Genomic DNA, 13,020 nt, shown 5'->3' on the forward strand with positions numbered 1-13,020 from the left:
GTATTAAACATTAGAGGACGAATCAATAAAATTTCATGAGGTTGCAGCATGAAGTTTGTGATTATTGGGGTCTTGGTTTTTCAAAGCCTTTAATTTATGAGTGCATTTCTAATAAATAAAAATCCTTGTAATTATAATTCTTTTTTTATAACCAATATTTATGTTATAAATAATAAGAAAAACTGAAATGTGTATGTTATAAGATGCTAATTAACGCACGTAAAAGTAGCTTTAAAAGGGAGATAAAGTTTCAAGAGAAAGAAAAGCTAGCTAAGGTATATATACCAATGCAATTGAGATCAGCAAAAGAAAACCCTTTGATGGGGCAATAATTCTTTTACTTCGGCTTCTTGATGAAATCAACTTCACAATCCACAGACCTTTAAATACACGACTTGTACTTCCCATCATCGACTCATTTTCTCAGGAAATTATTATTCATACACTTCAGGGTTAATTTGTGAGAAGAAACGAGCGGGCAAACCAGATCAAATTGTAGTGTTTCAGCATGGGTGTTCTTGGAGTCATTGCTAAGAATTTGGATACAATAATCGGGTATGTTGCAAAAGACACACCTAAAATATCATATGTTTTTATTCTTGTTATTGTTTTATAATTATATCCTCCATACATCGATACAAATGTGACATGCATGTCTATTACAAAAAGTGCAGAAAATGTTTTGTATGCGTGGTGCCTTCGTCTGAACAATGTCAATTTTCATGCCACGTATAATAATTAAGCACGCACAGCTTCATCTTTATATGTTAATCTTGATTTGGTTTAAATTTATCCAAGAAGTATGAATAATAACCTGCATGAACGACCAAATATATATATATATATATATATATATATATATATATATATATATATATCTGTGTGTGTGTATTTTATTAATCATAACCGGAACTTACTAATTGATATTTCATTTCTACCGATTAATCTTGAGATGTTTGCTTTTGATCTTCTTGCAGGCCAGGAGTGATGCTTCTTTATCCATTGTAAGTAAATTCTTAATAATCGACGAAAGGGGGAAATAATCAGCTAGAATTGATTGACTAATTTGTTTATATATTTATTCCTTCCACTTCGTAATCATGCATGAACAGGTATGCATCAATGAGAGCAATCGAGAGCCCTTCAGCACTCGACGAACAACAGTGGCTACCATATTGGGTTATTTACTCTTTCATAACCTTATTCGAACTATCCTTCTGGAAAGTACTAGCTTGGTATGTCAACAAAATACTGCATGCACATTTACTCTAGGGAGATGATTTCGCACTGTCGTTTTTTCTAATTCCATTTATTTAATCTACAAATAAATAAAAGAAATGAGTGCATATATGAGGAGAAAAATAGAATTCGGAAATCATTTTCCTTTATTCTGATACACATTTTTCTAAGAATTATTCATGAAACTATTGATTAAACTATACATCTGTTTGGACATTTGATTAAACTATACATCTGTTTGGACATTGGCATATATAGGATTCCAATATGGCCCTATATGAAGCTGTTATTTTGCATGTGGTTGGTGCTGCCAATTTTCAATGGGGCAGCCTATGTTTATGAGAACGTTGTGAGGAAGTATGTGAAGCTTGGAGACCATTTGAGCTCAAACTATCCAGCGGGTCAGAAAAAGGTCCTGCAAATGATGAGCCTCGACGCAAGGAAGCATGTCGAACACTTCATCGATCAATATGGAGTTGAAGCTTTCGAAAGAGTCGTCAAAGCAGTATGTACAAACACTAATTAATATCTATTAATGTCTTTCTAGGTAAGATTAAGTTCACTAATGAATGTCTGATTTTGCAGGCTGAAAGAGAAGCTAGGAGGCACTGATCCATGCAGCAACTATGAAGCTACAAACATATAGAGGAGATGTGCATTAATCTAGTCTTTGTATATAGGCATATGGTCTTCTATATTTTGTTTATATGAATGGAAAATTATGTTTACTCACTTTTCTAATTCTCTTAACCTTCTTTTCATGATCACTTTGGTAATATAAATAAAAAATGCATGTACAAAATGTGTACTTCGAAGAAATACAACAAATTTTAAATTTCCATTGCATAAAGTACCAAAAACTTGGGAGAAAAAAAGCCAAAATTTCCCTGCTAATGAAGGGACTAGAATTTTCGAATACACTCAACAAAACAGGAATCACCCAGTAGAATTTCAGATACAGAAGGATGTAGTCTGCAAAGAACTAAATTAAATTGTAGGAAAAAGCATATAATCTACTATTACACGGTCATATTTTACAGATCCCATGTGAAGAGTAACATGGCTTAAGAAACAGATGTGAAAATACAAAGTTTCCAACAGTTAATTTGGCTAGTGTTACTGCAAGCGGAGCGACCGGAAATCCTATGAACTATGCTGCTTTTGGCATTCATACATGAACATTCCTGTATCCTGACCTAAGCGGTGAACCTGTTGCAGTCACAAAACCTTTATAAGCATCTGACAGAAAAATGGATGCGGCGGAAAGGAAAATATAACCAGTTTAAAAGACTTGCTTCTAAAACCTGTAAATCTTTGTTGCTTTCTTCTGAGGTTGTGGTTCTCTGAAATCATTAGTTACCGCAACAAAGGGAATTGTTGAATGGATTGACCTGGAGTTATCCTGATCCACATTTGGAGTGGGTTTTATGATGTGTTTTGCTCCTGCACTAAGTTTAATGGGGCCTGTACTTCTCATAACGCTGTCCATTTTGGAAGACTCGACTCCAAAGGGTTCAAATCTAGCCTTTTGAAAATAATGTTGGCTGCAACCCAAATCGCTTTCTTTCTTCCAACTTGAGTCGAGGTCAAGTGCTCTCAAAGACTGCATTTCATCGAAAATGTTCCTTCTTGACGATCCTGCGGCAGTACTCAACTTTTCCTGCGTTTCTAAGTGCACCATGTCGGGAGCCTTTGTTGAATCTACAGCTTTCACGGCCAGTCTCTTGGTTTTCTTGAAGGGATAGGGATCTTTGATCTTGATTCTGTTTCTGTCCATGTTGGTGGCAGAGGTTGGTTTTGGATTTACTTCTTGAATGGCTCGAGCAAGAGGAGGAATACCAGTAGTCGCCGGAGTATGTGCATTCTCCCTCACTTGTAAATGAGAGGTCATGAAATTGCAAGGATAAGAAATTTCCGAAGGATGATGTGTGCTAAAAAAATTAGCTGTCGGCCCAATATGCTGATGGTGTCTGCTATCCACATTTGGAAAAGATTGAGAAGCTGCATTTGGGACTTGCAGTGTTGCATGTAACAACCAAGGGGGCATGCCCTTAGAGGAGCTCTCAAACCACGATGACTCCACATTCTTTTCTCTACATTCCGGATTCAGGATAGGCAAGCCGATTGATGATTTCGCAAAATGAGGTGGATCCTGCTTGTAATTCAGTTCAGCAGGTCCTAAAACCCCATGCCCACAAGTATTCAGAGAAGCAGATAATACTGGTAGTTGAGAGCCAAACTGTAGGGATTGTAGAGATTCAGCTCCAGATATGAATTGCTCCCGGAAGTTAGGTGGCCCATTAAACATTGCAGGCGAAGCAGGCAACTGAGCAAAACGGATCAAATTAGAACTTGGACATCTGTCGGCGGTAAGGCTGCCATTTTCAAACATGGAATTGCTTTGCCAATTGCGGTAAGGGTGGGGAAATCTAGACTCTGGAGATTTCATCATTAAATTTTGTTGTGGGGTATGTTCTCTGTCAATTTCAAATGACTGCGCAGCAGGTTCTTTCAACTTTCCCGATGCTGTGCATGGAAACCAGTTCTGCTGGAAATTCCTGTTCAACAACAAAGTATCCAAGGCAGTACTTGAAGGACGATGCTCTGCTATAATTTCCTTATCCATCCACACTTTTCCATCCTCAAACCCTTGAATCTCTTTGCTACTTTTACCAATTGCCACATCTTTTCCCATTAACCGCATCGTTGGTTGATTCACGTTCAATGGTGTGTGGCCTGAATTTTCCGAAGAGATCATTCCACGTATCTTTTGGTTCTGTACCTGGTCAAATTGTCTGCGTCCACTGATAGAGACATTCATCAGGTTTCGGTCTGAAACAATCGGGCGAAAAGAGTGGCTGCTTCCGCTCTCAAAATCAAGCTGATGTATATCTGCTCTTTGAGTATTTTGCAAGTAAGTAGCACCAAACAAATCTCGAATATGTGACCTAGGATTCTCTTTAACATAATTCTGCATAGGAAAGAAGTTCAACCGGTCATTTGGAAGTTCTCTTTCCGAAAAATGCTTGTTGTATCCAGTCGAACAATCTCCCGTACTTGGTACACAGGTAAAATTCTGCGTTGGTAAGCTACTCATACTCCTTAAGTGGGTAAAATTCTGTATTGGTAAGCCACTGGAAAACCCTGGTATAGCATTCGTCTTCCTCAACTGGATTAGCTCACCATGTGAATTGAGAGGCAAACCAACAAAATCCTCATCTGCACACCTTTCCCTATATGTAACCGCTCTTTGTTTCCACTCCGGAAAGGGATATGAGCCACCCATCAGGTTCACAGGTGGACATACTGATTGGGAGTACAGACCACGATCGCCGAATTTATCTATTTCAGATTGTGACAGGAACGGAAACCTCCCCTTTGCATTCTCATTGAAACTGAAACTAGATGAAGAAGAGACAGGAAATGCTCCAGTATTTTCCTTTGAACTCATTGCAGAAACTCCGTGTATAGGATGTACGACACAATCAATCTTTCCACTGGGCTCAAAATCTCTGGAAACAGTAGCTCCTTGAGTACTTAGGCAGGGTTCTTCTAGAGAACAAATCGGTCTTGGAATGCCAGAATATGCAGGTCTAAGTGTGGAGGTAGGGTAGCCTTGCTCAAACATACCTAAATTATTATCTTCAGTCGCAAAACTACTTGAAGGCACAGATTTATCAGGCAAATGCTTTACTTTTTCTTGATGAGTCATATGTGGCCTCAGAAAACTAGGAATATTAACATGATTGGGAATTAGAGGCAATTCCTTCCTTCCGATTATACTGCAAGACTCCGTTCGAATATCTGTGCCAATTGAAACATCATTTTCTCTTCTGTCTACCTCCACGGGGGTTGCTTCTTTATTACTGTCAGCATACTCATCCTTCTCAGATGGACTAGCAAAGGAATCTGAATTATTCTCAAGGGAAGACACTCCATTATTCCTTGGACTAAGTATGTGATCCGTTCCAGAAAACCTGACATGCCTTTCTGAATGTTGAATACCACAAGGATTTGATTGACTATCACTTTGCACGCCGCAATAAGTGGAGTTCTGCCCACAAGCATCATGATTCTTGAGAATGCTGTGAACGGCAAACACCGGTTTTTTATGCTTAGGAAACGACTTCGATATTTGAGCAACTTTTCGCTTCTTTGCAGATAAACATTTGAGATTTGGTGTCCTTGCACGAACAGTTATGGAATCCCAAACATCCACCGCACACCTCTTATTCAGCTTTTTGGCAAAATTGACTGAACTTTGCAATTTAAGTTTGCAAGAATGCTCCTGATTCATACAAGAAAGTTATTACACCGTCACATACAAATTCTTAAAACAAACAAGAAATTTACATAAATCTATATCTTTCTTTCAGTAAAACTTTGTATAAATTGATCATAAACATTCAATCGTAGTTAACAAACTAAGCATTAGAAATTATTTTTTTAGCTACAATATCAGAATTTACTGGATTAACAGCACTCTTACATGCAAACGGACTTTCCAAACCAACAAGTATTTTGGACTGCCGTACCGTAAGTTTATAGTCACTTAAAGGTATTGATTATCCGATCCATTTTAAAGCACTAGTATATCTTTCTGACAAAAAAGAAAAACTGAAATTCCAGCAGAAATCAACTAGCATAATGCAAAAAAAAAAAAAAAAACACTTTTCAAATCCTTTTTCCATAAATTCCAATGAACAAAGAGCAAAATGACAAGAAGATTAATAAAACACCACCCCAGCTGAAGTTTGTTCTAGCAACAGTTAATACTTTAATTTTCTCGACCGAAAGACAAACTTTAATATTCAACTGCAGATTGATATTTTCCATCAAATAGATCCGTCAACCAATCACAACTTGAAGTCATTCTACCATATATCCAGATAAAGCAGTCTTGAGATTTAGCTGCATCGCAAATAAGATGAAATTTTTCCTACTCCGTTACAAAGGCTTGTAACTTGTCAGATCATATATATACCTCTCTATCTTGTCCAAAGCTGATTTAAGACACAAATATAGCTTATCAGATCATATCGCAATTATATAGTTTCCCAGAGACTGCTCTTGTCCAAACAATGTCACTCAATCGAAACATTAACATTAAACCTTCAATGGACATAGCTGATACAAGAAAGAACAGTTCAGATTCTTATTCTCCATGCTTCTCTTGAAAGAGTCTCCTTAACTAAAGAATTTAGAGTAAGATAATGATGGTAGGAACCAATGACATCACACACAGCTAGGTCAAACTTTATGTGAGATTGTTCCAGATCACAAGATCAAAGTGATTACTTCAATTTTAGAATTTTTATATAGTTACTAATTCTGCAGAGAGAAATCCATCATCTTTATCTTCGAACAATTAGACTAATCTTCCGTAGTACTGAAATATCATTCTTTAGTATCACTATCATCCTTTCGAAGTTTCCAACTATTAGCCATGCCACAAAGATTGTTCAGACCAAGAAATTAAATTGAGATACAAGGACAAACTCCCATTCAATCTCGCTTTCATAACTAATTCCTAGATTTCAAGACACAATATCCAGCCAAAAAGCTAACATGTGCAGAATAATATCATCCATGCTAAAAAGATGTTTCACCTTTCGAGTCACAATCTTGTGATCATATGATGGCAGAAGAATGCAAAATCACCAGCATGCATTATCTGCAAGCCCTCCCTTCACTTACTGTGAGTGATCCTTCCAAACGATTCTAAAATATACCACTAACCACTAGACATAAAATGCCATCCTGAAGGCAGATAAATCTAGCATTCATAATTCCACCAATCTACGACATTCAGATAAATCGAATCAATTATACCACTGCCCATTTGATCACTGATTCAATGTCTGATCCATTATCTCCTCAAGGCATGCGATCCACTCATAAACCAGCACATGGATCTGGCATAAATTTACTTGACCAAACCCCTACTGAATAGCTGGAGTAACATTCCAAACCAGTCCTCCATAACTGCTGTAACCTTTCACACACTGCATAAAAGTGATACATATATTGAAATCTCTCGACTTCCCAGTACTGATATATAGCTAGCAAGTCTTGGGTGTTCATATTCTTCCAAGCCATATCAGACCAAAGAGCAGACAAGATCCAGTATTCTAGATATTCCAAGGTCTACGATATCTGAATAATCCCCAAAGCCAACCAGAAGCTCCAAATTAAATCAAGTCCAAACACCAATAATGCGCTCTTAATTTCTTGCAGCACCAAGAAATCACACAAATTAAACAACAGTACTACTACATGCCCATACTTTACCTGATATATATGATTATATGTTAACCATTTCTATCACATGATTTCCCGATGATCAGAAACCCGTTCGCCATACGTATTCTCAATCTAAATTCAATATCCTATCAATCTATATAAATTTCATTGCTATCTGATCAAAATTGGAGCATATTATCTTGCCCAAGAGACTAGTACTCAAAACAGTGGGGGGAAAAAAACAGCATCATTAGCCTAGCTAGGATTATACACTTGCCAAACCAAGGTAAAGAAGAATCTTCCACCCTATAAAATCGATTTTGCTGCTGAATCCGTACTGTACAGTTGGATCACCACGCTCTCCCTCCATAACCCAATAAACAAGAACCCATAAAACACAAGGTACAATCACAACAAACGCACTCATTCCCCTCAAACTAATTACAGTGTTTTCTCCCAGCTTTTTTAGCAGTATAATTTTATGCACAAAGTAATCAAACTATCACTACAGTAATCAAATTTAACAACAATCTTATGGTATAATTATTAAAAACACATATAACCCAACTGCTTAGTCAATATTTTATGGTATGAAAAGTTGATCGCATACCTTGTTTGCTATTAACCCCTCATTCTTCATCTTCTTAATCTTCTTCTTCTTGAACTTCTTGTTGTCGTTGTTGTTCTCCTCCAATAACAAAACCCTTTTCTCCTTCTTCCTTTTCTTTACCTTCTTTGTTGCCTTTAAAACACTGCCACTCTCACCCAACACCTTACAATTATCATCTCCATTAACTTTATCTATTCCACAAAGACCTCCTTCTTCATGCGTTTGGATCTGCGGCGCCACGGCGAATATCTCAGCAATCGATCTCTTCTTGGGAGCTTTCGATTTCGCCTTCCTCATCTGCCTCCTCCGCTCCTCCCTCGATACAAGACAGCCATCGATATGGGCGTTCACACCGTTCACGGTAGCCCCGGCAAAATCTTTACAAACCGGACAAACCGAAGACGACAAGTCGTCGTCAGACGATTTTTGGGTCTTCTCACTCTCAGCATCACCATCACCATCACCATCAGCAGCAACAACCTTGTCAAGTCTTCGTTCGACGGCAGTGAACTCGATGTCGTTTCTCGGAATATCTGAGCTTTCTTTGTTCACAAGGGTTAGTACCTCTTGGTTTGTGTTGGATCTTTTCAAGCGGTGGAGCTCGTGGGACCACCACTTGAACTTGGTCACAGTCATCGGAGGAAGCAACGCCACCGCTTCTGCTTCCTTCTTCTTCTTCGTATCTTCGTCGTCGTGGATGTCCGCAACCGTGAAGGGATAACATTTCAGAACGTCCACGGTTCGCATCTTCGCTGCATATTCTCTACAAAAACACAAGAACAAATTTTTAAGAGCGGCAAAAAACAAAGCAAAGCAAAGTTGCTAAATTTGAGGTAGCTAGCAAGCTTACCGGATGGAGAAGCCATCAAACGCAGCAGCCATGGTCGTTTAATCTCTGGAGAATAAGAAGAGGAGGAAATGAGGATGATGGTTGGAGCTACAAGCTAGAGAGAATAAAAAGCTTTAGAGGATAGAGATAGAGAGAGAAAGGAAGAGAGAGAGAGACAGAGAGATGCACATATTGTTTACTCTCCTGCTTTCTTTTTTCTTTGGGTTTGTGCGTGTATAGCATTATTATTATTTTTTTATTTTTCCCGCTCGAGAGAGGGAATGACTGAAGGAAAAGGGAAGACAGCAGCACAGACTGAAGACTGAAAAACTGAAGAGTAGTACTGTTCTACTCATGGGCTGAAGAGGTGGTGGTATTTCTTTGCTTTCTTCTCTCTCTCCCTTCTCTCTCTCTCCTCTCTCCTCTCTCCTCTCTCCTCTCTCCTCTCTCCTCTCTCCTGTATATATCTCTCTCTTGAGCATTAGGAGCACTGTGCTTTGCTTCCCCCTTATTATGACTGACAGCGACCTGAGAGACCCCTACCAAAACGCTAAAGCGACCGAACACAACTACCCATCTCTATGTCATCCCCATCCCCATCCCCCACGCACTTACCATATTTCTATTATTTTTATATTCTTTTTATTATATATGAATAGAAAATGCTAAAAAAAATATATTTTCAGAGCATATTTATGAATTATAATAATGTGACGTTAGATAGTTGATTCTTTTTTAAGCAGATAAACTTTAGCATAATTTGTGTGTAGTGGTAAATTACTATAATATTGTAAGTGAATGAAACCTTTAAGGGAAGAGATCTCTATTTTTTTTTATAAAAGTGAAGATTAGTTGTGGAGTCCACACCACATCAAACTTTAACCTTCTAAACCATTTATTTTTCAAGTTACGTCTCATAGATTATCCTTGCAAAGTATTAGTCAAATTGGAAATGTTTAAGACATTTAATTGAGTTTAAAGAAATTAACGAATATTTTGTTATATAAGAAACAATAAAATTTTATCTTGATAATTAAGAAAGTGTTATTGACACTAAAAAAATCTCACTCTACAATCCTCACAAGTGTATTTTTCTTTCAAAATATAGAAAGTTTGGAGTGTAGAATGAGATTTTTGGAGTGTCAATAACAATAGGCAAAATGTTTCAGATTGAATTGAATTTTTGTAAGAATAATCTATGAAACGAGACTTACAAAATAGACGGTTCGAATCGCTGAAGTTCGATGTGGAGTGGGCCTCACACCTAATCCTTATTTAAAAAAAACAAAAAATAGGAATCCCTTTGCATAAGAGGCATGTGTAAGTGAATATGAATAACGCATGCATTCCCCATGATATTTGTATTTTCTCATGAAAATTTATCTGTCTTTTCACTTATGATTAATATATTTTCACTGCAGGAACATCATAATTAATTTTGTTCATTCTCTATCATTATCTAAAGATTATATATGCAAAAATTCATTAAATCTGAAAATTGTGTAGTCATCCATGCGTGTTAAACTAATTAACGGTTTTGGTAATAAATAGCATCTTTATGATGGCCCGTTTATTTGTTTGTTGTATATGAATGGCTAAAAGATCTCCAAATTGAATGATTTTTGTAAATATAATATTTGGGTAAGAAGACTAAATTTTGTAAATTAAATGACCTGAAAATTGATGATTGGATTATTACTTAAGTATTGATTAAAGTGATTATTTTATATTAATGACACATGGCAAGCTATGGTAATCTATCCCTTCCGGGGGTCGGGAAGACTTACAGAGGCATTTCAGCCTCCCCCTGACCACAAGTCTGGCTTCCACACCAACAGCGGGTTTCGAACCCAAGACCTCCAATTTTTAGTTTGAAGGAAGCAGTGCAATCCGCCCTTTACTATTAGGTCACCAGCTCGTGGTTTTATAATTATGTTTCCTAACAACAATAAAATACTTTATCATTATGTATTAACATTATAACATACGTGAATTCTTTCCAACACTTGTTACTATATAAAAGCTCTCAAATGCTAGCTAACCAATTAATATTTTAATAGAAACTATTTATTCATTTGGGTCCGCTCCACAAGGTAATTTCATGATTCAAATCCTTCAATTTTAGGTTCTCATTGATCATGCTTGAAAAAATTCAATCAAATTATAAATCATTTAGCCCTTTAGACTTTAGTCATTATTGTGAACATTTCATGTCACATCCCCGTCCGGGGCGGACCACTTCCCGGGCCCGTTCCACCACCGTAGCACGATATTGTCTGCTGTGGGCTTACCATTCCCTCACGGTTTTGTTTTTTTGGGAACTCATGAGCAACCTCCCAGTGGGTCACCCATCATGGGATTGCTCTAGCCCCCTTCTCGCTTAACTTCGGAGTTCCTACGGAACCCGAAGCTAGTGAGCTCCCAAAAGGCCTCGTGCTAGGTAGGGATAGAAATATACATTTAAGGATCACTCCCCTAGGCGATGTGGGATGTCACATTTCATGGTTTATCAATAACACTATATACGATTACAGTTAAATAACTAAACATTTTTCAATTTCAGTGAAATTTTGCAAGGATGATTATTTATAAACTAGCAAATAGTCAATTCAATTATGAGAAATATTATGGAGCGCACCTAATCGAGTGATGATTAGCGTTGCATTAAGATATGTTACATGAATAATTTACTTTTTTAAGTAGAAGGAATTAAATGGATTAGTATATATTTTGTTTTTTTAATTATTACTATTATAGGAGGGGGAGATTTGAACCTAACACGCATGGGCAGAAACCCAACAATTAAGATATTAGACCACTTGCAAGGATTGGTTCTAAAAGATTAGGAAATATATCGTTCAAGGCTAATTCATCTTCTACCTAAAACTTAAACAGAATTTAAAAGTAAATATTATTCAATCCAGCCCAATCCTAGATACCAAGGTGGCATATAATGTTATATGTTATGTAATTGATTGAGTATGCATGTGTGTGGTAAGACTTTAATGAGAATTTTAAAAGTAGTAGCTCAATTAATTAAAAACATTCATTATTTTCACTTTCATATCTAGATCTGGCAATTTCTTATACGATCCGTTAACACGACACGTAAACGACATGAAAATAACAAGTTTTGGGTCAACACGATAATTAATTGGGTCATTATCGGGTCACACGATAATAACTCGTTAATAACGGGTCCTTAACAAGTTTACACGAGAATGACACATGGGTAACTTGTTTCGACACGATAAGAAAAAAATTATTTTGAGGATTTTAATTTTTTATACTAAAAAAAACATACTATAAAATACAATAGATATAATGAATATGTATTTATTGTTTATTAATTATTATTCTATATAAATTTTAAAATTTTAGTTTTATTTATGTATTTATTTTTATAGTGTATTATAGGCAAAGATTGAGATTAAAAATCATAAAACACATTAAAATAAAAATATCAAGTAATTTAAAACTACCAAACACATTAAAAAAATTATAATAATTAATTTACATGTGCGAAAAATATGAAAAAAAAATATACAAACGCTCGTAGTCGCATCCTCTACGTTTTGAGGATGGGTATATGATCTTTTGAAATTTTAAAACATACAAACTCTCATAAATAGTATTTTTAAAGGAGTTCAAAATAAACAAAATTCATAATCATTAATGTATAAGTCTGAAAGATGTGAAAGCATAATAAACGTTTATAATTGCATCCTTAACGTTGAGACGGTGGTTACATGGTCATTTAGATTTTTAAAACCCTCCAAATCTCATGAACAATGTTTTTATTTGAGTGCAAAATTAATAAAAATTATTGTAGAAGTGTGAAAAATGTAATCACTCGTAATGAAAAACATTACAACTTTCATGAAGGGGTCAACTCCGAAATTTAGTATGTATATACTAATTTAGTATTATATATGTTTTTACATTTTTTTGGGTCAAATTATGTTTTTCATTTTCATTTTTATTGATTTAAAATATTTTTTTCTTAACGGGTAATGGGTCAGGTCATATTACATGATAATATTAATGGGTTGATTTCGGGTCGGGTCATATTACCCGTTTACTTTGATAGGGATTACAC

At 36.2% G+C, this 13,020-nt stretch overlaps 2 protein-coding genes across 3 annotated transcripts; one reads left to right on the forward strand and one right to left on the reverse strand.

The window, feature by feature from the left end:
* Positions 1-397: 397 nt before the first annotated feature.
* LOC137749280 (HVA22-like protein f) lies at positions 398-1,971 on the forward strand. The gene is made up of 5 exons (XM_068489382.2): positions 398-555; positions 978-1,004; positions 1,113-1,235; positions 1,498-1,744; positions 1,825-1,971. The coding sequence occupies exons 1-5, from the start codon at positions 509-511 to the stop codon at positions 1,849-1,851; spliced, it is 471 nt and encodes a 156-aa protein (XP_068345483.1). The 5' UTR covers positions 398-508; the 3' UTR covers positions 1,852-1,971.
* A 132-nt stretch (positions 1,972-2,103) lies between these two features.
* On the reverse strand, positions 2,104-9,363 carry LOC137708849 (uncharacterized). Of its 2 annotated transcripts, XM_068448004.2 has the most exons (4): positions 8,943-9,363; positions 8,093-8,855; positions 2,544-5,527; positions 2,104-2,448 (listed from the first exon to the last, which is right to left on the reverse strand). In XM_068448004.2, exons 1-4 carry the CDS (start codon positions 8,972-8,974, stop codon positions 2,436-2,438), a joined length of 3,792 nt encoding a protein of 1,263 aa, XP_068304105.2. In that variant the 5' UTR covers positions 8,975-9,363; the 3' UTR covers positions 2,104-2,435. The 2 variants fall into 2 exon arrangements, with proteins under 2 accessions (XP_068304105.2, XP_088546017.1); XM_088689891.1 differs by lacking the exon at positions 2,104-2,448 and having other exon boundaries at positions 2,537-5,527.
* Positions 9,364-13,020: the final 3,657 nt, after the last annotated feature.

Source organism: Pyrus communis, chromosome 17, assembly GCF_041283825.1.
Source record: "Pyrus communis isolate YQ-2024b chromosome 17, ASM4128382v1, whole genome shotgun sequence".
Lineage (NCBI taxonomy): Eukaryota > Viridiplantae > Streptophyta > Magnoliopsida > Rosales > Rosaceae > Pyrus > Pyrus communis.

Coding starts and splice junctions, on each gene's coding strand:
- LOC137708849 (XM_068448004.2), bottom strand. CDS start 8,974: ATGGCTGCTGCGTTTGATGGCTTCTCCATCCG. Junction 8,856..8,942: donor TTTGATGGCTTCTCCATCCG/GTAAGCTTGCTA, acceptor GTGTTTTTGTAG/AGAATATGCAGCGAAGATGC. Junction 5,528..8,092: donor AGGGGTTAATAGCAAACAAG/GTATGCGATCAA, acceptor TGTATGAATCAG/GAGCATTCTTGCAAACTTAA.
- LOC137749280 (XM_068489382.2), top strand. CDS start 509: ATGGGTGTTCTTGGAGTCATTGCTAAGAATTTGGATACAATAATCGG. Junction 556..977: donor AATTTGGATACAATAATCGG/GTATGTTGCAAA, acceptor ATCTTCTTGCAG/GCCAGGAGTGATGCTTCTTT. Junction 1,005..1,112: donor GTGATGCTTCTTTATCCATT/GTAAGTAAATTC, acceptor ATGCATGAACAG/GTATGCATCAATGAGAGCAA.